Source organism: Cebus imitator, unplaced genomic scaffold (assembly GCF_001604975.1).
Source record: "Cebus imitator isolate Cc_AM_T3 unplaced genomic scaffold, Cebus_imitator-1.0 Scaffold77, whole genome shotgun sequence".
NCBI lineage: Eukaryota > Metazoa > Chordata > Mammalia > Primates > Cebidae > Cebus > Cebus imitator.
Genome location: NW_016107392.1, coordinates 4,537,112 through 4,564,219, shown reverse-complemented (window position 1 = coordinate 4,564,219; position 27,108 = coordinate 4,537,112). Strand labels below are relative to the sequence as shown.

The window sequence follows — 27,108 nt, the reverse complement described above, 5'->3', positions numbered from 1 at the left end:
CTAATTTTTTGTATTTTTAGTAGAGATGGAATTTCACTTTTTTGGCCAGGCTGGTCTCAAACTCCTTACCTCATGACCTGCTCACCTTGGCCTCCCAAAGTGCTGAGATTACAGGCCTGAGCTACCACACCTGGCCCACCTTTAAACCTTTTTACGTTTCTCTACTTGTCCTAAAACAGAGTCCAGATTTCTTAATATGGTCACAAATTACAGCTCCTTCCAGCAGAAGGTTCAGCTTCTTCTACCTTATGAATCTTGGTTGGTCTTGGGGTTTTCTGTGACCAACACAAAAGTCTAAGGAAGTGATATTGCAATTTCTAAGCAAGGCGTATAGGAATGTAGAGATAACTGCTTGAAGAAAGCCTATCTAGCTTCTTTGTGGTTCAAATCCCAATCCCAGTTAAGCCCAGCCTCCCCATTCCCCACTCCGGTTAAGCCCAGTTCCCTAGCCAGTCCACCAGCTGAATGCAACTACATAAATGAATCCAGGAGCTACCAATGGAAAAGCTGTGTAGCCAACCCACAGAATCATGAGAAATCATAAATCACTGTTGTTTTAAGATACTGGAGTGATTTATTATATAACCTCAGATATACATAGATATAAAATCTGGACTTTTCTAGTTTCATTTTTTCTTTGCCAGTTCTTTCCATTAAATAATATTACCAGTTACCCTGTTACTCAAGTGAGAAACTGTTGATGCCCCCCTCTTTCCTCCCTGCATTGGATCTATCACCAAATCCCATCAATTATTTCTCTAGTATTTGTGTCAAAACTGTCTGTTCTTGTCCATCTCCACACTATTGTAGTCCAAGTCTCCTTAATCTCATCTCTTTCCTGAGTTTATTATAACAGCATCCTAACTGGTCTGCCAGTTCTTTTAATCCACTCTCTGTAATGCACATTGTATGCATATGTGTGTGTAATGTTAATCAGATCATAGCTTTTTGTTGTGCTTAATAGATCCTATTGCATTTATAGTTCAAACTCCATGTAATTGCACAAACTGCATAATCTGGTGACTGAATGCCTGCCTCTTCATTCTCAACATATACCATTTTCTGCCCTGTCTCCTAGGCTGCAACCACACTAGCATTTTAACAGCAGTACCTAGAACTAATTTTATAAGCATTCACTGCTTTTTTTTTATTTTGGCCTGGCTGGCTCTGTGTAGTAGATTGAATGGTCTCTCCCCCAACCCCCACCCCTACCAAGATATGTGACATCTCAGAATGTGACTTTATTTGGAATAAAGTGTTAGTAAATGTAATTAAGGTAGGGATCTCAAGGTGAGAGCATCTTTGATTAGGATGGCCTCTGAATCCTGTGATGAGTATCCTTACTAGACACAGAAAAGACAAACACAGGGAAGAAAGCTATGTGAAGATGGGTGGCAGAGTTAGGCTGTCACAAGCTAAAAAAAATCAAGAGCCACCAAATACAGAAGAGGCAAAGAAGGATCCTTTCTGAGATCCTTGGAAGGGAGCATGGTACTGCTGACACTGTGATTTCAGACTTCTGGCCTCCAAAACTATGAGAAAATAAATTTCTCTTGTTTTAAGCCATCAATTTGTTATAATTTGGTGTGGAAACCCAAGGAAACTAATACACCCTATCTCGCCACTGCACTCCAGCCTTGGCAACAGAGTGAGATACTGTCTTTTTTTAAAAAATAAAATAAAAAGGAAGAGTTGGAAAAAATGGAAGTTGAAAAACTTCATTAAGTTAAAATGTGATTAAAACATTTTAAAATTTACCTAAAATGTTCTTCAGTCAGACCATTGTGTTTTACTTTAGATTAGATATTCTAGATTTTTATTTTTAATAACAAGAATTCTGTTAATATTTTGTTATTAATACTGCTATGAATGTACAAACAGATGCTTTCCATTGGTTTTAGGGGTTTAGTATATGGGATAATGGATTGTGTATTACAATTTATATAAAGGCCCATTTTTACTATTATAGTTACAAGGCTATACCTAACTAATTGTCAGGGAAAGGTGATATCTAAGACTTAAGGTTGACTGAAGAGCGAGAGAAAGGGTGATATGGCAGTGGGATGGAGTATGAGTTAATAAGAAAGAAAGATGTGAATATCTATCTATATCATCCATTCAATATGCAAAGATAAAGAATGTGAGTATCTCCCTACATCGTCTGTTCGATATGCAGTTGTATTCTTAAAGAAACTTTGAATTACCAAAAGACACATTACTACACCTATTAATTTGATAGGGATAAAAAAGGTTAATGACAAAAGATTATCAATTTCAATTTTCCTATGACAGTGTCTGTAATAAGGAAGTTTTAATAGCTACTTAGAGTGTAAATGGTATATAAATGTAAACAGTCTTTGTAAAGTAGTGGTTAAAACTTGGGTCAGCTAGTCAGTGAATCAGTAGAAATGCTTTTAGCTCCAACTAACAGAAGTTTCTATTACAGTGGATTAAACAAATAGGTTTTTTGGTTTTTGTTTCCTACATAAGAAAACTAGAGAAGATTGAGTTTCTAATTTACAGAAAATAAACATTGGGACTGGAGTATAGTCCGCAAAATCCAGACTATGGGCAAGTTTTAAGGACAACCCAGTTTCTTCAGCAAAAAATTTAAAGGGGGAAAATGCAGTTGAGAGACACCAATGAATTAAAACTTAAGAGATATACTAAATAATCATAATTCATGAACTTTATTTGGACTTGAAACTAGAAAAATCTTTTTTTTTTATTAGACAGTTGTGGATTTGTGAACACTGACAGGATTTTTGATGTCATTATATTAAGGAGCTACTGTTATTTTTTTTTCTGGTATATAACAGTATCATGAATATTTTTTAAGTCTGTATCTTGTGGAGAAACTTAGTGAAATATGTACATCTAATATATCTGGAATTTATACAGATTAAAGTGGCTGTGAATGAAAAAATAAAACTGGAAATAGGAGGCTGCTGATGAGAGTTGAGTGGCTCACTCAGTTGTTGTCTTTAAGACAACAATTTGATTGTTGTCTTTGAGATTCTCTTGGTCATTTCATGGTTGCACAGTGATTGTTGCAGTTGTAAGGGTTCATATAACAGAGGCAGAAGAAGAGGTAGCATTTGTTTCAGAAAGCAAAACTTAACCCATTACAAACTTCCGCTTGCATCTCATTGACCTCTGTCATATGTCCACCCGTGCCTGGAAGGTGGCTAGGAAGAACCGGGCTAGGAATGGAAGTTGGGTCAGCCAGCCAACAGTGCAAGCCAGAGGCAGATGACGGATTTTTTTTTTTTTTATCTCAAACTCTGTCATGTATTAGCTGTGTAATTATATTTCTTCATCTGTAAAATTAGGATAGAGAGTAAGTAGTGTAATGCATGTATAAGTCTGAGCAATGTGCCAAATGAGAAGTTAGTGCTCACAAAATATTAGCATTATTATCATTGCCGTTCTTATCACCACCAGCTTAATTCTTTTTTTACTGAGGTAAAATTCACACATAATATAAAGTCAGCTATTTTAAAGTGTATAATTCGATGACATTTAGTGCATTTACAGAATTGAGCAACTATCACCTCCATCTAGTTCCAAAATATTTTCATCATCCACAAAGAAACTTCATACCTAGTAAGGAGTATCTCCTTTTCGATCTCAACCCAGCTTTTGACAACCACTAATCTGCTTCATACCTCTATGCATTTACTTGTTCTGGGTGAGTCAGATACCTTTTATATCTGACTACTTTCAGTTAATATGTTTTTGAGGTTAATCCAGGTTGTAGTGTGTTTGGGTATGCATTCCTTCTTATGGCGGAATACTACATTGCATGGAAATACTGTAGTTTGGCCATTCATCAGTTGACGGACATTTGGGTTGCTTCCACCTTTTGGCTATTGTGAATAGTACTTCTGTGAACATTCATGTACAACTGTTTGTGCGAATACCTTTTTGTCACTTCGTCTGGGTTTATACCTAGGAGCAGAAGTTCTTGGTCATGTAGTAATTCTATGGTTAACTTTTTGAGGCACTGCCAAATGATTTCCAACAGTATGTGTACCATTTTACATTCCTGCCAGCAATGCATGACAGTTCCAGTTGCCTTACTTCTTTGTCAACACTTGTTTTGCATTTTTAAATTATTATTATTATTGCCATGCTAGTGAATGTGATGCAGTATTTTGTGGTTTTGTTTACATTTTCCTTGTGACTTTTAATGTTAATCATCTTTTCATGTGTCTCTTGGCCATTTGTTTACTTTCTTTGGAGAAAGGTCTATTCAGGTCCTTTGTCTGTTTTTAAATTGGATTGTTTGTCATTTTGTTGTTAAATTGGTAAGGGTTTAAAAAAAATATATACATATATATATGTATATATATAAACATATATATATATGTTTAAATATATACATATATATATGTATATATGTATTCCAGATACCAGACTTTTAACAGATAAATGATTTGCAAATATTTTCTCCCATTCTATTTTTTTCACTTTCTTGATGGTGTCCTTTGATACTAAAGTTTTAGTTTTGACGAAATCCAATTTTATTTTATTTTATTTGTACTTTTGCTATCATATCTAAGAATCCATTGCCAAATCTAAAGTAATGAAGATTTGCCCTAATTTTTTGTCTGAGTTATTTAAAGTTTTAGCTCTTACATTTAGATCTTCAATCCTTTTTTCCCCCCGAGACAGTCTTGCTCTGTCACCCAAGCTGGAGGTTAGTGGCGCAATCTTGCTCACTGTAACCTCTGCCTTTGGGGTTCAAGCAATTCTCCTGCCTCAGCCTTCTGAGTAGCTGGGATTACAGGTGCCCACCAACACACTCGGCTAATTTTTGTATTTTTAGTAGAGATGGGATTTCACCATGTTGGCCCGGTTGGTCTCAAACTTCTGACCTCGGTGATCTGCCCGCCTCGGCTTCCCAAAGTGCTGGGATTGCAGATGTGAGCCACTGCGCCTGGCCAGGTCGTCTTCAATCTTAAAAGATTGGTGTTGGATCAGTTTTGATCTATCTTGAATTAATTTTTGTGTGTGATAAGAGGCAGGACCAGCAGGTTTTTTCTTACCATCTTTATCATCCATTAACATGAAGTATGACGTCTCTCCAACAAAACATCTGAGTTGTTTTTCTGAATAGCTTTTCCAGCATGTGTTCAAGCAGTGGTAATTTACTTAATTTTTATAATCGAGAACAGTCTGCATAATATAAATTGTTCTCTATATAACTGATCCATTTTATCTAATATGTGGTAGGGAAACAAGTTACATTAGACATATCTAGAGTAGATTGGGGTTTTAAATTCATAAACTTGGCAGGGTTGATTAGTAAATCTTTGTTTGCTTCTAGATCTAAACATTTTAGAGCTGGTTTCAAGCACTGATTTAGTTATTGAAGTAGAGTCCATAGGAATATGTAATTGTTATTTTTATATTGTAATCTTGTTTTATTTGGTTTTGCATAGTCTGGTTATATCTTTTATTGAATACCATTCCTTGATTAGAATTTATCTCACTAGTTTTTTTTTTCCCCCTTCACCTACAGTGTTGGGGATAATGTAGTTTCTGGGATGTACTGGAGTGAAAGTGGTTATGGTGGGATAATCTTTATAAGGCTGTTATGTACTATTATATAGCTTTTTTTTTTTTTTTTAAATCTAGTAAAGGATGGACAAAGATGGACCTTATACAGCCTTCTGTTAACTGGCAATAGTTTTTAAATTGTTTAAATTTGTTTTAAACAGAAGAGGATATAATTTGGTTGTTTCTTTTTTTTAGTACTTGATTCTAAAGCTGGAAAGGCCTGCTATAGTTCAGAATATCACATTTGGAAAATATGAGAAAACTCATGTTTGCAATTTGAAAAAATTTAAAGTCTTTGGTGGAATGAATGAAGAAAATATGACAGAGCTGTTGTCCAGGTGAGTTATGGTTATGGGTAAGAAAGTTGTCTTCTAAACAAAACGTAGCCTTAGTTTAGTCTCTTTGTAGCTAATCTGCATGGTTTGGTTTTTCTTTCAGAGGAGAAATGAGTATTCCTTCCGTTCTATTCCTAATGCCTTAGTTTAATACTGTGGCTTGAGTTAGCTTTCCCTTTTTTTTTTTTTTTAAAACACCAGACCAGACCCAAGTTAAGATTTTTACCAAAGAAAATTAACTTTTTTTTTGTTTCCTCCTTTTTGAGCTGTTAATGACTTCATAAATATTTTCAGCTTTAATAAAATTTTTTGTTACAATCTTTGCTATAAAAAAAATACAGGCTTTATCCAAAACACTAAGATTAATTGCCCTGTTCCAGAAGCAGTATTGTAGTGGTTTACTATAAGTTGGAGACTAAAAAGAGAAATCTTTCATAAATTGAAAGACGCATGACTACACCAAGCACAGTGCCTGTCACTGGGAAGGAGCTCAGTAAATTTGAGTTTTAATAATATTAGACCACCGGGAATGAAGATGTTAATTTGCCACGCAGCAAATGAAAGATCAGATAGCTAATGGAATGGATAAATGAAACCATGGAGATTCAGAATATATTTGTGATGGCTGGGTGCAGTGGCTCATGCCTGTAATCCCAGCACTTTGGGAGGCCAAGGCAGGTGGATCACAAGGTCAGGAGTTCAAGACCAGCCTGACCAATGTAGGGAAACCCTGTGTCTACTAAGAATACAAAAATTAGCTGGACATGGTGGGGGGCGCCTGTAGTCCCAGCTACTTGGGAGGCTGAGGTGGGTGGCTGAGGCAGGAGAATCACTTGAACCTGGAGGTGGAGGTTGTGGTAAGCCGAGATTGTGCTGCTGCACTCCAGCCTGGGTGACACAAGGAGACTTTGTCTAAAAAAATACACACACACACACACACACACACACACACACACACACACACACATATTTATATTTGTAACATGGTATGGCCCGTTAACATAATATTTTATATAAGCAAATATTCCATACCGTATTTGATATAAGTCACGAAAGTATTTCAGGAAATAAAAAGCAACCTGATGGTAAGTGACTTTCTCATAGATCCTTGTGTCAGTCCTAGTTGTTTAAATAGAGGGGTGATATGAGTTTATTTTTATTCAGTATAAAGCAGATGCTATTAAACCAACAGAGTAAGCTTGGCTTTGAAAATTTTTCAACTATAAAGGAAACATTGACATCTCAGTCGGAATTAAATAACGAAATGCTTTGGCAAATTCTAATAGTTGATTTTGTTTAAGTTGTCAGATTTGAGTGTGAATTGGTTTTGAATTTCCTTCTTACCATTTGAAAATTTTATGCTATATTCAGTTATCCATTCAGAGCACTAGGCCCTGTCACACATTTCCGTACACTGTAGCTACATTCTTTATAATACTGAACATTTTTTATTAATCCTCATATAATTGAGAGAATCCATTAATAAAACTGTTGATTTGAATGTACCAGTTTTGACCTATATGCCTGTGTTCAACTACTCATTTATATTGTCTTGGTCATATATTTTGAGTATTGGATTAAACTTAAAACAAAGTATGACATTAATTTGTGTTCTAGTGCATTTTCTAAATTATGAAGTCAGATTTAATAGCCTTATTTTTTTCCCACAGTGGCTTAAAGAATGATTATAACAAAGAAACATTCACCTTGAAGCATAAAATCGATGAACAGATGTTTCCTTGTCGATTCATTAAAATAGGTAAGGTTTTAGCATTCTGGAATAGAAACAAATTCTTGATATCATCATTCAGCAAACTGTATAGCCCATAGACCAAATCCTGCAGGCCTCTTGTTTTTTAAATAAAATTTTATGGGAACATTGCAGCACTGGTTTGTTTACATAATGTCTGTGTCTCCTTTTGTGCTGCAGGAGTAGACTTGAATTACAAGAGACCACATAGCCCATAGAGCCCCCTAAATTTACTCTTTGGCCTTTTACAGAAGTGCGCTGACTTCTGCTTTATATAAATCCATTACGAAGTGGCAGTTATTTCAAGTGGAAATCTTTTCCAAATGTTTTCCCATTTGAAAGTTTTCTTAGATTTTTATGGGATCTAGTGATTTGATTGCCTTAATTTTATGGAAAGTTTATCACTTACGCTAAAACAATAATATTCTAAAACCAAATACTGATGAAATCCTTAAGGTAGTATATGATGGTTATAATCTGTTATGTTCTTTTGTATTTCTTTTTTTTTTTTTTGCTGGTCAAACCCATTAAATTGATTGCATGACCCATCAATAGGTTGCAAATCACTGTTTCAAAAATCATACCTTAAGGCATGTATTTATTTAGCAAGTATTTTAGCTTAAGAAAGTATAATGCAGCTTTGCACGGTGGCAGTATCGTAGCCAATGAGGTTTATCCGAGGTGCAATTATTGCTAATTGAAAACTTTTCCCAATACCCCTCCGTGACGACTTGCAATATAGTTGGCATTGGCAATTTTTGACAGTCTCTATAGAGACTGATTTAAAAAAAAAAAGTATAATGCATTCTCAAAAGTCATATTTTTCACGTGATTTCATTTCCTTTAGGATTTATTGGCCAGGCGCTGTGGCTCACGCCTGTAATCCCAGCACTTTGGGAGGCTGAGATGGGTAGATCACCTGAGGTCAGGAGTTCGAGACCAGCCTGGCCAACATGGTGACACCTCATCTCTATAAAAAAAAACAAAATAAAACAAAACCAAAAAAAAAGGATTTATTATTTAGAAGGTAGGAAAGTTGAAGACTTAAATTTTATAATTTATAACTATGGTGCATACTTTTCAAAATATATTAAAGTAGGAATTAAAGTGAGTTAGATACCTTAAAGAATAATAATAAAAGCAAGATTTCATATTTTGATTTGGGAGAATAATTACTCTTTTTGAACAAACATAGTCATTGTTTGCCAATCTATCAAGAGTTGCAACTAAACAGTGGGACTCAAATAGTTCGTTGGGCAAAAGAATATTTGAGGTCTTAAGAAGGACTGCGTATATATAGAAACTGTTTTTGGAACAATTGGATTCCAATATGTCACTTTGTTTTGTAGTGATTATAATTTCTGTTGTTATAATAAATAGTTTAAATAAAAACCTATATTCTGTTTTCTTATAAGAATTTATGAGCAAGCAAATTTTAAAAATAAATTTAACTTTCAGTTATTTCTTCTTTTGTGCTGAGTACTGTTTTCATCAATACTTAGACTTAGCAGTTCCTAAAAACCTTTTTTTTTTTTTTCGAGTATGTGGATATGTGCACTTAAAAATTTTCCCCAGCTTTATTAAGGTATAATAGACATATAATTATATATATTTATGGTTTACAACATGATGTTTTGACATATGAGTACATGGTGAAATTATTAAATAAAGCTAATTAACATACCCCTCACCTCACATACTTGCTATATTTTTGTGATGAGAACATTTAAGATCCACTCTCTGAGCAATTTTTAGTTATTATTACTATAGTCACCGTGCTGTACAGTAGATCTCCAGAACTTATTCTTCCTGTTTAACTGAAACTTTTTACCCTTTTACCAACAGCCACCAATTTCTCCCATCAGCCTTTTAATTATAGGGTATAATGATGTCTTTTACTTGACCTAGGTTTAGTTTTATGGTATTTAGGGAAAATTTCAGTTGGAGTTTTCTAAATAATAGTAGACACTTGTTAGCTCATTTTCTATCTAGGATATTAATATTTAGATGACTAAGCATGTCTTACTTTTCTCTTAAAAGATGTTAATACCAGTCAGCAGTGCGTTTGCTTTCCAAACCTTCCCAGCATTCTCTTAAGAACTTTTTTTTTTTTAAGTAATACAAGGAAAATAATGGAACTAAAAGGACATATATTAGATCAGTATTTTTAGTTTGTCATATTTTCTTCAAAAGTTATTCCAGTAAAGGACTTGAATGATGTATTGCTTTCTTTTAGTGGTAATTTAGCAGAGATGTTTATTTGGTTGGGGTAAATTGTTAGAATTTGTCTTAAAAGAAAAAAAAAAGTCTTTGAGTACTTCACATCTGTGTCCTATCGTGACATGTTTGATAGATCTTGCTTTATTTAAAAATCAAGTTAATGCATAAATGTCACAGTTTCTAAATTTAGTCAGCCTTCAATTCATAGTAATGGAGAGGAACAGAAGCAAGGCTAACACAATGGCAGATAATCTCCAAATTGTTTATTGACATGTAACTATAATAATTTTCATTTAAAATGAATATATCTTATTCATTAAGTTTTGCTTAATGCAAATTGTAGTAAGTTTGGTCATAAATTGTTAACAAGGAAAATAGCCCACATTTCTACTGTGTGGCAGGGGTTAAGTTTTAAGATCTGTTGTGGATAATTCAGAGTACCAGCAAAGCTGAACTGATATCATTGGACTGCCTTCCTTCAGGTAAATTTTACTTTCCTTTCTTAAGTTACCTTTTGTGTAAAATGAGGATGTTAATGCTATGTTGGATATTTTCCTGAGTTCTGTTCTAGTTTGCGGACCTGTGGTTTTAATTTAGGAGTACATTTATGGAAGAAATTATTTCATTTTGGTTATCTGTTTTTTACATTTTTATACTTATGTTTATAAAGCTTGTGTTTACATGCCTTCTTACATGTAGTGTTTTAGGGACTTTGATGGGACTTAGTGTAGAAGGAGAGTTGGCTTTAGAAAGAAACTTGGTTTTAGGTAACACGTAGAGGTAAAAGGAAAATTTCGTTACAGAGGTGAGTTATTAATTGGGAGACTGGATTCCAGAGGGCAAGTTAAAGGTTTGGGAAGGGAAACCTCAGCAGGAGACCAGATCAGAGGAAAGTAAACATAAAGTAGAATGGGATGAGGGTATTGGTTACAGATGGCTCAAAGGGTTTACGTTCTGATTCATAGCCACAATAAGGCTGTATGAGGAAATCAGTAGGGGTAGGTGAGGGCAAAAGGAGGTAACAGGGTCTTGGAAAGATTCAGGAGAGGTCTTTGTTTTTGGTAAATGGAGAGATGTGGATTTTTGTAAAGGAGTTAGCTGCAGCCTGGAGATTGTGGGGACTTCAGAGAGCAGCTTTAGCTCTGGCTGGATGCAGTGTGCATTCTGAGCATGAAGCCTGGGTATTAAGTCCAGGGAGCCCTTTAGGAGAGCATGTGGGAAAGTGACATTTTAAAGTATACTATTAAGAGGAAAATTAATATAGTAATAATAGATAATAACAGTTAACATTTATTGAACACTTAGTATGTGCCAGTTACTGTGCTAAGTATACTTAATGTCATTAAATCTGTAGTAGAATAGTAGATGTAGTCTTTCAGAATAATCTTGAATTTTTAGGATCTCTCAGAACCTTTTTTTTTTTTTTTTTTTTTTTAAAGAATCAAGGTCTTGCTCAGTTGCTCAGGTGGCACAGTCATAGCTCACTGCAACCTCCAGTTCCTGGGCAAAGATTATCTTCGTGCCTCAGCCTCCATAGTAGCTAGGAGTACAATTCACATCACCACATCTGGCTAATTTTAAAAACAATTTTTTGTAGAAACTGAGTATTGCTGTCTTGTCCAGGCTGGCCATTTTAGGAAAGAGATGACACATAGGGATGTTGATTATTTTCATGTCTGATTGTCTTGTGGAGAAAACTGGTGGTGGAATCCTAGAATACAAACTGCTAGCCTTGGGATATGTATTAGGAGCTTCTAATTCTTTTATTTGAGGAGGGAGCCATCTTTTATCAGGGAACAAAGAACATATGCCTGGGGGCTTTAACTCACTTTTAGATTTCTTCTATATAGTATGTCTAATATGCATTATTAGTGTTGTTAATGCTACCAGAAATCATTGGAATTTGAAGTGAGTGTAGATAATTCTGCTCATTTTTTACATACCCTTTTAGTCTGTTGAAAATTAATTATATTGTTTATTCATCTGTAATATATGATGCCCTTTGGTGAGATGACTTCATAATTTACCTCCTTCCTCTACAGGAATTCTTTAAAGGTATTAAAAATTGTAACCAGTTTTATTCTAGAAATATTTTTATTGGACCATTGGGTAGCAAAATAAATTTCACTGCAAATGTTTAAAAGGTTTTTGTTTTGTTTTTTAAGAGACAGGGTCTTACTCTCTCTCTCAGGCTAGAATTTAGTAGTCCGATCAAACTCACTGTAACATTGAACTCCTGGACTCAAGTGATCCTTCTGTCTAGCCTCCCAATTAGCCAGACTATAGGCACATACTATCATGTCCAGCTAATTTTTAATTTTTTTGTAGAGATAGGGTCTCACTGTGTTGCCAGGCTCGTCTTGAATTCCTGGGCTCAAGTGATTATCTTGCTTCAGATTCCCAAAGTGTTGGGATTACAGACACAAGCCACTGTACCAGGACCAATAAATAAATTCTTAGTGAGACTTGGACCTGGAAATCTCTAATATTTTATGTCTGGTTACACATATAGACTATATTCTTGGTGCTTTTTGAGTTTAGAATCATATTTTAGTTTGTTTGACTCTTATACTACTTGATGATTATTACTTTATGATTTAGTAAACTTTTAAATGATGCTGCTACATAAATAAACACTAAAACAATAATGATCATTTAATACTTGTTATTAAAAAAACTTTTTGAAATGTGTGTTGTTTACATACATAAACTGAAAGGCATATTAAATATCCCAGGAGTCCTTTGTACATGCTCGTGGCTGGTTGCTACTGCCTGTGTTTTTATTCACACAGCTTCCTTTAGATCAATAGTCCCCAATCTTTTTGTCACCAGTGACCAGTTTTGTGGAAGGCAGTTTTTTCTGTGGACCCCGAAGTGGGGGCAGGGTGTGGCAGAGAGATGGTTTTGGGATGAAACTTTTCCATCTCAGATATCAAGGATTAGATTCTCATAAGGAGTGTGCAGCCTAGATCCCTTCGATGCGCAGTTCACAGTAGCATTTCTGCTCCTTTGAGAATCTAATGCCAACACTGATCTGACAGGAAGCAGAGCTCAGGCGATAATGCTCCTTCACCCACCGCTCACCTCCTGCCGTGCAGCCTGATTCCTAACAAGCCATGGACTGCTACAGGTTTGGGTATGGGGATTTGGGACCCCTGTTATAGATGACAAAAAAAGTATCAGACCCAATATATCTTCTTTATTCAGTCGGATATTGGAAATCATTAAGGCTGGTATCAGCTATTGTGGATATTCTGTTTTGATGCTTCATCAAAACTGTACAAATCTTAGTTTCTTAAAGATAGTTGCATTATTGATTGTGAAACTCTATCAGTGAATCTATTGTTACATTAAAATTCATTGGTCTATCTTGGACTTTTACCCAGGTGTGATTTTGCAACATTCATTGATCATTTAGAAAAAGTGATTCACTGAATTATACAGATCTCCCAAATGTTGAAACACTTTGTTATATAATTTAAAAATCACATTTATTGATATTACATCCAATTTCATTTTTTAAAAATCTAAGTGTTGGGAATCAGTTAAGCTCACAGTGGTGGGTACCTATCTTCCAAAATTCTAATTTTCCTCCTGAAAGCTTGATTTTTATCCTTGACAGCAAATATCGTTAATTGTTTTCCTTGAAATGACATGTAAATATTTGGCAAATATGCAAATCTAAATAATCATAGCTTATCATCTGTTTTTCTTTCAAGAATAAAATGGCATCTCATGAAAAATAGGTTGTTTTTTAAACTCACAACTTAAATAATTGTACAATTCCCTTCCTTGAGATAACCACTATGCATTGGTACACCACAAAAAATGCTTCACATGGAATTCTCATTTTGTCACAAAGGATATTGGAAAGATATGTACTTAATGATGGGAGTTTAATAAAATTAAGTTTTTCTCTGCCTTCAGTAAAAATCAATTCTCTCTCTCTTTTTTTAAATTCTGCCAGTGTTTGGTGGTGAGGAGTACGGTGCAATTTGTACTTACTCAGCACTACTAGTACTTTTTGGTGCCATTAGTTAGGTACCAAGGTGCTAATAGTTTTACTTACCATTGCTTTTGTACTGTTAGTGCAATGTTGGTATTATTAAAAGGCTAGAAAAACGTTTATTATGTTATGAAAAATAGTTATTTTGAAAAATAACTAGTGTCTTTATTTTTAAAATATAGTTTTGACTACATGGGACCTCCAGAAAGAATATATACCATTGGGATTTTGATTGACATGATGTAAAATTTATAATTAATTGGAGAAAACTACATGTTTACAACATTGAGTTTTCCTATATACGAACATAGTATGTTCTTTCATTTATTCAATTATTCACTAAAATTTTATATTTTCTTCTAAATTTTGCATATTTTGTTTATTCTGAGACATTTTCAGCTTTTTTTTCCTTTATAAATAGGATTTTTTTAGTTATATTTTCTAATTGGTTATTTTAGGTATAGGAAGAGTTGATTTTTGTGTGTTTACCTTGTTTACAAACTTAAAAAAAATTTTTTTTCAATTGAATCTCTTTTTTTTTTTTTTTTTTTTTTATACAGAGTCTAACTCTGTCAACCACGCACCAGGATGGAGTGCAGTGATGCGATCTCTGTTCACTGCAACCTCTGCCTCCCGGGTTCAAGCAATTCTGCCTCAACCTCCCGAGTAGCTGGGACTATGGGCGCGTGCCACCACACTCAGCTAATTTTTGTATTTTTTAGTAGAGACAGGGTTTCACCATGTTGGCCTAGATGGTCTTGATCTCTTGACCTTGTGATCCACCCACCTCAGCCTCCCAAAGTGCTGGGATTACAGGTGTGAGCCACCACACCCGGCCTGAATCTCTTTTTTTTTTTTTTTTCCTTTGAGACAGTCTTATTCTGTTGCCCAGGCTAGAGTGCAGTGGCATGATCGCGGCTCACTGCAACCTCTGCCTCCTGGGTTCAAGCAATTCTCTTGCCACAGCCTTCTGAGTAGCTGGGATTACAGGCATGCACTACCATCCCTGACAAATTTTTTCTATTTTTAGTAGAGACGGAGTTTCACTTTATTGGCCAGGCCGGTTTTGAATTCCTGGCCTCAAGTGATCCTCCTGCCTTGGTCTCTCAAAATGCTGGGATTACAGGCATGAGCTACTGCTCCCGGCCCTCTTGAATTTTTTTAGATAGGTCATTTTTAAATTACAATCTGCTTTTCTTGTTTGTTTGGTTTTTTTCTTATTGCACTGCCTGAGACCTCTAATTGATGTCAAATAGTAGAGATATTGGACCTATTTGTCTTGTTCTGACTTGAGTGGGAATACTTAGCATTTTTCCATTAGGTTTAATTTTTAAGGTTTTTGATGCTTTTTAAAAAATCTAGGTAAGGAGATTTCCTATTGCCTTATATTGCTTATATATTGAGGAGTTAAAAAAATATTAAAATCATCAAATGTGTTTTTTCATTTATTTTGTTAAGGTGGTAAATTACATTAATATAGCTTCTATTATTTCTTGAACCACCATTTTTCCATTCCTGGAATGAGATCTGTTTGATTACAGTGAAAATCCGATTGAACTTTTTGCAACTTTTCCAAAACCCTTTAATTTGTGATTAAATATGTATTAATAGCTGAGATTGGCCTTAAGTCTTTTTTCTTCTTCACTGGATTTAGGGTTATGCCACTGATAAATAATTGAACTTTCGGTCTCTTTCAGTGTTCTGGTGTAGGCTAAATTCTAAAGTAATTTTTTGCTGCTTGTATGTTTGGTAAAATTTACCTGTTAAATCATCTAATTCTGGTGGCATTTATTTGGGGGTAGACATAGGAACATTTCGAATTTATCTTACAGTGTTTTTATTAACTAAGGAAATCTTATGTTGGCATGGGTCATCTGTTTCGTTTTACTATTTTAGCCTTAGCACCATGCTAGTTATGTAAAAGATGCCCAGAAAATGTATTCAATGAATCCTTATAAGGTTGAATAGTGATTTTACTTTGCTGAAGTTTTATTTGAACTGTGTTAATATTTTTCTTCTTCTTTTTGTTTTTTTCTTCTTAAAGTTCCACTCTTGTCCTGGGGACCCAGCTTTAACTTTAGCATCTGGTATGTTGAACTTAGTGGCATTGATGATCCTGATGTAGTACAACCCTGTCTCAACTGGTATAGCAAGGTAGGACTGTATTTTAAATACTGACTTTAATGCCTATAAAAGGAAAGTGGTGTCAATCTTGTCTTCATTGAGAATAATTAAAAATATTTAAAATAATAATAAGCTAACATTTAATTAAGCACTTCCAGTCTGCCAGCTTTTAAGCAATCCTTGTCACTCATTTAGTCATTATCACTCTATGAGACAGGTACAGTGATTATCCTCATTAGTTTATAGATGAAGAAATGAAGCACAGAGAGATTAAATAGTTTGCCTAGGGTCACACAGTTGTAAAATGTATGAGCCAATATGAACTCAGGCAATTGGACTCCACAGTCTGCTTTTATATTATTATTTCCATTTGACTCTGAATTCTGTTTTTCTGCTTGTACTGATATAAATACTTAAAACATAGTTTTTGGTGGGATAGTTTTGCACCCTAATGGAAAATTTAAGATGTAGATGTGATTTAAACTCCTAAAGTAATCAACAGGGTTAAAAGATATTGCTGTTTAATATAACTATAGTATATGTTGTTACATAGTAGTTATGTAGATAAATCTTTTTTAGAAGCCAAGAGTAAGAAACTATTCATGTAAAAATAGCTATAGAATCACTGATGTGTGTTTCAATTCTTATACATCTTCCTAAGCTCATTACTTTATTTGCTTGCCTTATTAAAGGGTAATAATGCTTATAAATAAATCATTGTTGTTTGATTATCATGTAGGTTTCCATGTCATCTATTTGTTTGTATAGTGGTATACTTAGGATTTTTGAGGTAATCCAAGAACATATTCTTGAAGTTGAGATTTTTTTAAAAAACCCTTTTTATAAGATTGTATTTTTGGCATCTATCCTATTAGGGGAAAATTTTAATAAATTAAGTGCCTACCTTTTGGATTCCAGTTAATTGAGATGTTGTCTAATTTATAGCTGCTTAATAGATAAGGTAGTTCAGGTTTAGAAAACAGTTAAATTGGGCTGGGCGCAATGGCTCATGCCTGTAATCCCAGCACTTTGGGAGGCCTCAGCAGGTGGATCATGAGGTCAGGAGTTCTAGACTATTCCGACCAACATGGTAAAACCCCTTGTCTACTAAAAATACAAAAATAAGCTGGGCGTGTTAAGGCGTGCCTGTAACCTCAGCTACTCAGGAGGCTGAGGCAGAAGAATTGCTTGAACCCCAGAGGTAGGTGGAGGTTGCAGTGAGCTGACATTGCGCCACTGCGCTCCAGCCTGGGAGACAGAGCAAGACCCTGTCTCAAAACAAAACAAAACAAAACAAAACAAAAACCCCAAAGAAAATGATTAAATTTAGTCTCTTTTTGATGATTTTTGAGTCATAATACCTGTTTGTAAATTTGAAATACCCGTATACTTGGTAATACTTGTCATTCAAGTAATAGCTTTTTTAAAAAAAACCAAAAGTAGAAAGCATAATATAATTTATGTGGATTATTTAATTTTTTTGTACTCTTCAGTACCTACATTGTAATGGGATTAATAGATGCTATAGGAGTTATAATTTTTACAATCTTTAGTGGAGTTTAAAAAATAGATATTCGGCTTCTTTTCTTCAGAGTTGAGGCTCTGGAATTGGGTTTGGTATAATCACTTTTGGCTACATACTTTGTGACCTTGGGCAAGTTATTGCAACAGGCCAAGCTTTAGTTTTGCTCATTAAACGAGCCAAATAATGATACCTAATGAATCAGGTTAGTACACTGCTTGGCACATAGTATTAATAAATGCTCAATGTAGATTAGTTATTTTTACTGCTGTTATTATTTCCTACAGTATCCTCTAACCAAATCTCTTCTTTCCATACTTACTCTTGTGTTCTAGTAGTACCGTGAACAGGAAGCTATTCGCCTTTGCCTAAAACACTTTAGACAACACAACTATACAGAAGCTTTTGAGTCACTACAAAAGAAAACCAAGATTGCCCTGGAACATCCCATGTTAACAGATATTCATGACAAGCTGGTGTTGAAGGGCGATTTTGATGCTTGCGAAGAGTTGATTGAAAAAGCTGTAAATGGTATGAAACTTAGATTGGTTATTAGGTTAATTTCAAGTACATACAGGAAACTGTTTCTCAAAAAGAATGTAGGCTTATGCCAGTTATTACTCTAATTTTTTTCTTTTTTTTTTTTTTTTTACTCAGTTAAAGATTGTTAGCTCTTTGGATTAGGGACTTCTTTCATGTAAGATAGATCCATAATGTAATGAGACTAAAAAAATGAAATGTAGTTGAACTCACATATAAATTTAAGTTGTCATCTTGGGAAACCATGCACTTACAAGTGATAACATTAACTAGCATTAAATCATATTAGAAATACTATTTTGATATTGATAGCCAATATTCATTAACAGTGTAACTTTGAGAAGGGGGCTAGATAATTAAAAATGTTATCACTAAACAATTATATATAATGAACAAAGAGATATGTATTGAAAACAACTTCCTTATGGTGTAAATGCCATATAATTGCCAGTTTTCTTGTGTGACTTGTAATCTGGAAATGTGAATATTTGAATATGTATATTAATCTCCTAGGGTAGTAGCTTTGGAGGGTAACATTTGAATATTTAAGATCTGGTGTGTTTTGTTATTTAAAATAAAAAAGGGCCTCTGTTGCTTATAGTATGACTTTTTTTTTTTTTTTAATCTTCACAGTAACTTTCATAGTGACAGAACAGAATAGTTGCACAATATAAAACTTGAGGAATTGAATTTGGTGCATCTTTTATAGGAAGAAATAAGAAATAATAGATTTTTCAGTGGTTTGCTTTCATTATTTTCATTTTATCACTGTTATCATCATCTATTTTTAGGTACTCATATTTATCAGATATTGGGTAACTTAAAACCAGACCCATACTGCCTTCTTTGAGTTAAAGTTAACTTAAAATGAATTGCTTTGAGCTCCACTTTTTAAAATATGCCATATCTGCTTCTCAACCTTGTACAGTGTTATTGCTTACTTGATTGATGATGATAATTGCAAATAAGTGATTGGTATGTTTGAAATTGAGTATTATTTTGGAGTATAAACAAATAAAACACATATGGTAACTAATCTCTTACCAAACCTTTAAAATGCTACCAGTAAAAGTATATATGTACGTATGCCATTTCTAGGAGTGAATTTGCATTTTTTTTTTAACTTCATAGGATGAGGGAGGAATAGGTAATTTTAGGGCTTTTTTGTTTTGTTTCAAGTATTTATCATTAAGGCCTTTGATATTAAGGGAAAGCGAAACAACAGCCACAGGCAACTCTATACAATTAATACACTAAAAACAGTTATGTTTTAAACCTCTCTTTAGTGATGTACTCAGTTGGTTAAGATTAGCTGATAAAATCTTGTGCAGCTTTGATATCTACAGAGACTTAATTTATCCTTTGGCTCTAGAAAGGAACCAAGTTTAGAGAAATTGGTAGTTGCTTCTTGAAACTTACAGCTACATCATAGTTTTTGTACTATTAATACTAGGGGCTCTCCTAAACTGGCCTGGAACCCTGTTAGTTAATAAACATTCGTTTCAGCGTTGTTCAGTTTGCTTCTGACCATATTGATGATGATTTGTTGGACAAATAAGGAAGTAAACAGTGCAGAGTTTTTTGGCTTCTACTCTGCTAAAAACATAGCAGAGAAGGACAAGAAGTTCCTTCCTGCTAAATAGGAAGATCGAGGGAATCAAAAGAATCTCCTTCAAGCTTCTTATAATGGAGGATACAAAAACTACTTTTAGTATTTTTAGTATATTACTTAATAGGATCTTTAAGTATTGTCTGTACTTTAAGAAAGTGTAAGGCTGTATTTATTTCTCTAATAGACTTTTTATTTGTCTAGAAACATCACTGTATTTACATTTCATTTTATTAGAGGTGATTTTGGAACCAATAATTGCAGCTTCCACTTTGACATTGCAAGATCCAGCGATAATGGGCAAAAGTAATCACCTAGGGACAGGAAAGTTGTACTCAAACGTGTAGAGATTGTACTAAAAACCTTCCTTTGCTGAGCTTATTTTATTTGCTATAGAAAGAAAAATTTTCTTTTGTGAGATAAGGGAAGGATAAAGTTTAATAAGGTCGTCGTAAAGTTTCAACTTGAAATCTCTACCTTTGTCCCTCTGTCTTTCTCGAAATGCTCCTTTCTTTTTCTATTATCTCGTTTTAAAAAAAATCTCTCCACTCTCCTCTATTGGATTGTGTAGGGTTGTAGGCATATCTTGGAGATGTTGCAGGTTTGGTTCCAGACCACTTCAATGAAGTGAATGACACAGTAAAGCAAGTTACACAATTTTTTTTGCTTTCCCTGTGCGTATAAAAGTTACTTCTCTAGTCTACTGTAGTCTGTTAAGGTACAATAACATTATTTCTTTTTTAAAAAATGGACATACCTTAACTTTAAAATGCTTTACTATCTGAGGCTTCAGTGAGTTATAATCTGTTTGCTAGTGAAGGGTCTTGCCCTAGTGTTGATGGCTGCTGGCTGATAAGGATGGTGATTGCTGAAGGTTGGTGTGATTGTGGCAGTTTCTTAAAATAAGACAATGAAGTTTGATGCATCAGTGGGCTCTTCCTTTCACATGAGAAGCAATTTCTCATCCATTCAAGTTTTATCATGAGATTGTAGTAGTTCAGTCACAGCTTCAGGCTCTACTTCTAATTCTAGTTCTCTTGCTATGTCTACCATACCTGCAGTTACTACTACTTCTGAAGTCTTTAACCCTCCACATCATCCATGAGGGTTGGAATCAACTTCTTCCCAACTCTTGTTAATGTTGATGTTTTGATCTCTTCCCAAGAATCACGAATGTTCTTAATGGCATCTAGAATGGTGAATCCTTTCCAAAGGTTTTAAATTTACTTTGCCCAGATCCATCAGAGGAAACACTATCTATAGCAACTATAGCCTTACAATTTTCTTGAAAGTCTAAATGACTCCTTGATCCATAGGCTGCAAAATTAATATGTGTTAGCAGGCATGAAAACATTAATCTCCCTGTATTTTTCCATCAGAGCTCTTGGTTGACTAGGTACATTGTCAGTGAGCAGTAATATTTTGAAAGAAATCTTTTTATTTTTCTGAGCAGTAGGTCTCAACAGGGGGCATAAAATTTTCATTAAACCATTCTGTACACAGATGTACTATCATCTAGGCTTTGTTACTCCACTTGTAGTGCACAGGCAGAGTAGATTCAGCTTAATTCTTAAGGGCCCTAGGATTTTTCAGAATGGTAAATTAACATTGACTTCCACTTAAAGTTACCAGCTGCATTAGCTGCTTACAAGGGAGTCACACTATCTTTTGAAGCTTTGAAGCCAGGCATTGACTTCTCTATAGCTATGAAAGTTCTAGATGGCACCTTCTTCCAATAGAAGTCTATTGAACTGTTTTGTCTACATTGAAAATCTGTTTAGTGTAGTTGCCTTTATAATCTTAGCTAGATTTTCTAGATACTAATAACTTGCTGCAGCTTCTATAATACATCAGCACTTGTGGCTTCACTTTGTGCTTTTATGTTATAGAGATGGCTTCTTTTTTTAAACTTCGTGAACCAACCTCTGCTAGCTTCCAACTTTTCTTTTGCAGTTTTCTGATTTCTCTCTGCTTTCATACACTTGAAGAGATTTAAGGCCATGGCTTGGATTAGGTTTTGGCTTAAGGGAGTGTTGTGACTGATTATCCAGACCACTCTGTCTCCATATTAACAATGTCTGTTCTGCTTTCTTATCAGTCATGGGTTCACTTATAATTTCCTGTAAGAACTTTTCCTTCTCATTTACAGCTTGGTCAACTTCAGTGCAAGAGGTCAACTTTCAGCCTGTCTTGGCCTTTGATATGCCTTCCTCCCTAAGTTTAATCATTTCTAGTTTTTTATTTAAAGTGAGAGATGTGTGTTGAACACTTAAAGGCCATGATAAAGTTATTAAATGGCTTAATTTCAGTCTTGTTGCATCTCATGGAATAGGGAGACCCACAGAGAGGGAGAGAAATGTGGGAACTGCTGCTTTATGGAGTAATCAGAACACACACATTTATTAAGTTCCCTGTCTTATAAGGGTGTGGTTCATGGTGCCTCAAAACAGTTACTACATTATTGACATCAAAGATCACTCATCTTAGGTCACTATAACAATAGTTATAACAATAATGAAAAAGGTTGAAACATTGCAAGAATTACTGAAATGTGAGACAGATGCAAAATGAAGAAATTCTTTTGGAAAAATGGCATCTGTAGATTTTTTTCAATTTGTAAAGACAGTATCTGTGAACCATGGTAAAGCAAAGCATTATAAAGGCATATGTATATTGAATTATCTTAATTGCTTTTTTTTTTTTTAATTGTAATTTAGGTTCTGGGGTACATGTGCAGGATTGTTGCATAGGTACATACATGGCACGGTGGTTTGCTGCCTTTATCCCCACTTCACCTATATCTGGTATTTCTTCCCTCATTATCCCTCCCCACCCCCGCTGTCCCTCTCCTACTCCCCCCACTGACCGCAGTGTGTGATGCTCCTCTCCCTGTGTCCATGTGTTCTAATTGTTCAACACCTGCCTATGCGTAATAACATACGGTGTTTGGTTTTCTGTTCTTGTGTCAGTTTGCTGAGAATGATGGTTTCCAGATTCATCCATGTCCCTATGAAGGACACGAACTCATCGTTTTTTATGGCTGCATAGTATTCCCTGGTGTATATGTGCCACATTTTCTTTATTCAGTCTATCGATGATGGACATTTGGGTTGGTTCCAGGTCTTTGCTATTGTAAACAGTGCCGCAGTGAACATACATGTGCATGTGTCTTTATAATAGAAAAATTTACAATTATTTGGATATATACCCAGTAATGGAATTGCTGGGTCACATGGTATTTCTATTTCTAGATCTTTGAGGAATTGCCACACTGTCTTCCACCATGGTTGAACTAATTTACACTCCCACCAACAGTGTAAAGTGTTCCTATTTCTCCACATCCTCTCCAGCATCTGTTGTCTCCAGATTTTTTAATGATCACCATTCTAAGTGGTGTGAGATGGTATCTCAATGTGGTTTTGATTTGCATTTCTCTAATGACCAGTGATGAGCATTTTTTCATATGTTTGTTGGCCTCATATATGTCTTCTTTTGTAAAGTGTCTGTTCATATCCTTTGCCCACTTTTGAATGGGTTTGTTTGTTTTTTTCTTGTAAATCTGTTTTAGTTCTTTGTAGATTCTGGATATTAGCCCTTTGTCAGATGGGTAGATTGCAAAAATTTTTCCCATTCTGTTGGTTGCCAGTTCACTCTAATGATTGTTTCCTTTGCTGTACAGAAGGTCTGGAGTTTAATTAGATTCCATTTGTCTGTTTGGCTTTGGTTGCCATTGCTTTTGGTGCTTTGGTCATGAAGTCCTTGCCTACGCCTATGTCCTGAATGGTTTTTCCTAGGTTTTCTTCTAGGGTTTTTATGGTGGTAGGTCTTATGTTTAAGTCTTTAATCCATCTGGAGTTAATTTTAGTGTAAGGTGTCAGGGTCAGGAAGGGGTCCAGTTTCTGCTTTCTGCACATGGCTAGCCAGTTTTCCCAATACCATTTATTAAACAGGGAATCCTTTCCCCATTGCTTGTTTTTGTGAGGTTTATCAAAGATCAGATGATTGTAGATGTGTGGTGTTGCTTCTGGAGCCTCTGTTCTGTTCTATTGGTGTATGTCTCTGTTTTGGTACCAGTACCATGCTGTTTTGATTACTGTGGCCTTGTAGTATAGTTTGAAGTCAGATAGCATGATGCCTCCGGCTTTGTTCTTTTTGCTTAGGATTGTTTTGGCTATGCGGGCTCTCTTTTGGTTCCATATGAAGTTCAAAGTGGTTTTTTCCAGTTCTGTAAAGAAGGTCATTGGTAGCTTGATGGGGTTAGCATTGAATCTATAAATTACTTTGGGCAGTATGACCATTTTCACCATGTTGATTCTTCCCAACCATGAGCATGGGATGTTTTTCCATCTGTTTGTGTCCTCTCTTATTTCCTTGAGCAGTGGTTTGTAGTTCTCCTTGAAGAGGTCCTTTACATCCTTTGTTAGTTGTATTTCTAGGTATTTTATTCTCTTTGTAGAAATTGTGAATGAGAGTTCACTTTTGATTTGGCTGTCTGTCTGTTATTGGTGTATAGGAATGCTTGTGATTTTTGCACATGGATTTTGTATCCTGAGACTTTGCTGAAGTTGCTTATCAGTTTCAGGAGATTTTGGGCTGAGGCAATGGGATCTTCTAAATATACAATTATGTCATCTGAGATTCCTCTGTTCCTATTTGAATACCCTTTATTTCGTTCTCTTGCCTAATTGCCGTGGCTAGAACTTCCAAAACTATATTGAATAGGAGTGGTGAGAGAGGGCATCCTTGTCTTGTGCCAGATTTCAAGGGGAATGCTTCCAGTTTTTGCCCGTTCTGTATGATATTGGCTGTGGGTTTGTTGTAAATAGCTTTTATTATTTTGTGATACGTACCATCGATGCCTAGTTTATTGAGGGTTTTTAGCATGAAGGGCTGTTGAATTTCGTCAAAGGCCCTTTCTGCATCTATTGAGATAATCATGTGGTTTTTGTCTTTAGTTCTGTTTATGTAACGATTACATTTATAGACTTGCTTATGTTGAACCAGCCTTGCTTGCATCCCTGAGATGAAGCCTACTTGATCGTGATGAGTAAGGTTTTTGATTTGCTGTTGCATTCTCTTTGCCAGTATTTTATTGAAGATTTTTGTTTCGATGTTTATCATGGATATTGGCCCGAAGTTTTCTTTTTTAGTTGTATCTCTGCCCGGTTTTGGTATTAGGATGGTGTTGGTCTCATAAAATGATTTGGGGAGGATTCCCTCTTTTTGTATTGTTTGGAATAGTTTCAGAAGGAGTGGTACCAGCTCCTCTTTGTAAGTCTGGTAGAATTTGTCTATAAACCTGTCTGGACCTGGGCTTTTTTTTAGTTGGTAGGCTATTAATTGCTGTCTCAACTTCAGTCCTTGTTATTGGTCTATTCAGGGATTCAACTTCTTCCTGGTTTAGTCTTGGAATAGTGCAAGTGTCCAGGAATTTATCCATTTCTTCCAGATTTACTGGTTTGTGTGCATAGAGTTGTTTGCAGTAATCTCTGATGGTAGTTTGTATTTCTGTGGAATCGGTGGTGATGTCTCCTTTATCATTTTTTATTGCATCTATTTGATTATTCTCTCTTTTCTTTTTTATTAGTCTGGCTAGTGGTCTGTTTTGTTGATCTTTTAAAAAAAACCAGCTCCTGGATTTATTGATTTTTTTGAAGGGTTTTTTGTGTCTCTATCTCCTTCAGTTCTGCTCTGATCTTAGTTATTTCTTGTCTTCTGCTAGCTTTTGAGTTTTTTTGATCTCGCCCCTCTAATTCTTTCAATTTTGATGATAGGATGTCGATTTTAAACCTTTCCTTGCTCCTGATATGGGCATTTATTGCTATGAATTTCCCTCTAAACACTGCTTTGAATGTGTCCCAGAGATTCTGGTATGTTGTGTCTTCATTCTTGTTGGTTTCGAAGAACATCTTGATTTCTGCCTTCATTTCGTTATTTATCCAGTCTACATTCAGGAGCCAGTTGTTCATTTTCCATGAAATTGTGCAGTTTTGAGTTAGTTTCTTAATCCTGAGTTCTCATTTGATTGCACTGTGGTCTGAGAGACTGTTTGTTATGCTTTCTATTCTTTTGCATTTGCTGAGGAATGATTTACTTCCAGTTATGTGGTCGATTTTAGAGAAGTGCGATATTGTGCTGAGAAGAATGTGTACTCTGTGGATTTGGGGTTAAGAGTTATGTAAATGTCTATTAAGTTCGCTTCATCCAGATCTGCATTTGAGTCCTGGATTTCCTTGTTGATTTTCTGTCTCGTTGATCTGTCTAATATTGATAGTGGAGTGTTAAAGTCTCCCACTATTATTGTGCGAGAGTCTAAGTCTCTTTGTAGGTCAGTAAGGACTTGCCTTATGTATCTAGGTGCTCCTGCATTGGGTGCATATATATTTAGGATTATTAGCTCTTGTTGTATTGATCCTTTTACCATTATGTAATGCCCTTCTTTGTCTCTTGTGATTTTTGTTGGTTTAAAGTCTGTTTTATCAGAGACTAGGATTGTCACCTCTGCTTTTTTTTTGCTCTCCGTTTGCTTGGTAAATCTTCTTCTATCCCTTTATTTTGAGTCTATATGTGTCTTTGCACATGAGATGGGTTTCCTGAATACAGCACACTGATGGTTCTTGGCTTTTTATCCAATTTACCAGTCTGTGTCTTTTGATTGGGGCATTTAGCTCATTTACATTTAAGGTTAATATTGTTATGTGTGAATTTGATCCTGCCATTTTATTACTAGTTGGTTATTTTGCCCTTTGGTTGATGTAATTTCTTCATTGCATCATCGGTCTTTACCATTTGGTTCTTTTTTGCAGTGGCTGGTACTGGTTTTTACTTTCTGTGTTTAGTGCTTCCTTTAGGAGCTCCTGCAGGGCAGGTCTGGTGTGACAAAATCCCTCAGCAATTGCTTGTCCCTAAAGGATTTCGTTTCTCCTTCACTTATGAAGCTTAGTTTGGCTGGATATGAAATTCTAGGTTGAAAGTTCTTTTCTTTAAGGATGTTGAATATTGGCTCCCACTCTCTTCTGGCTGGTAGGGCTCCTGCCAGGAGATCCACTGTGAGTCTGATGTGCTTCCCTTTGTGGGTGACCTGACCTTTCTCTCTGGCTGCCCTTAGTATTTTTTCCTTCGTTTCAACCCTGGTGAACTTGATGATTATGTGCCTTGGGGTTGCTCTTCTAGAGGAGTATTCGTTGTGGTATTCTCTGTATTTCCTGTGTTTGAATGTTGACCTGCCTTGCTAGGTTGGGGAAGTTCTCCTGGATAATATCCTGAAGAATGTTTTCCAGCTTGGATTCATTCTCCCCATCATCTTCCGGTACACCTATCAGGCGTAGATTAGGTCTTTTCACATAATCCTATATTTCTTGAAGGCTTTGTTCATTTCTTTTCACCCTTTGTTCTCTTTACTTGCCTTCTCGTTTTATTACATTGAGTTGATCTTCA

The 27,108-nt window shown here is 35.3% G+C and overlaps 1 protein-coding gene and 1 non-coding gene across 10 annotated transcripts in view; both read left to right on the top strand.

Moving 5' to 3' along the window:
* The window catches only part of MKLN1 (muskelin 1), a 417,215-nt gene that overhangs the window by 290,762 nt on the left and 99,345 nt on the right, over positions 1-27,108 (top strand). For 8 of the 9 annotated variants that reach the window (XM_037739986.1, XM_037739984.1, XM_037739988.1 and 5 more), the window contains 4 exons: positions 5,761-5,903; positions 7,571-7,659; positions 15,921-16,030; positions 17,861-18,053. In XM_037739986.1, coding sequence (XP_037595914.1) covers positions 5,761-5,903; positions 7,571-7,659; positions 15,921-16,030; positions 17,861-18,053 — 535 coding nt within the window. Of the gene's footprint in view, positions 1-5,760; positions 5,904-7,570; positions 7,660-15,920; positions 16,031-17,857; positions 18,054-27,108 lie in introns of all 9 variants that reach the window. The other variant, XM_017532636.2, reaches the window with a different exon arrangement.
* On the top strand, positions 8,287-8,427 carry LOC119471882. Its single transcript, XR_005200982.1, has one exon. It is a non-coding gene; the product is annotated as a U4 spliceosomal RNA (small nuclear RNA).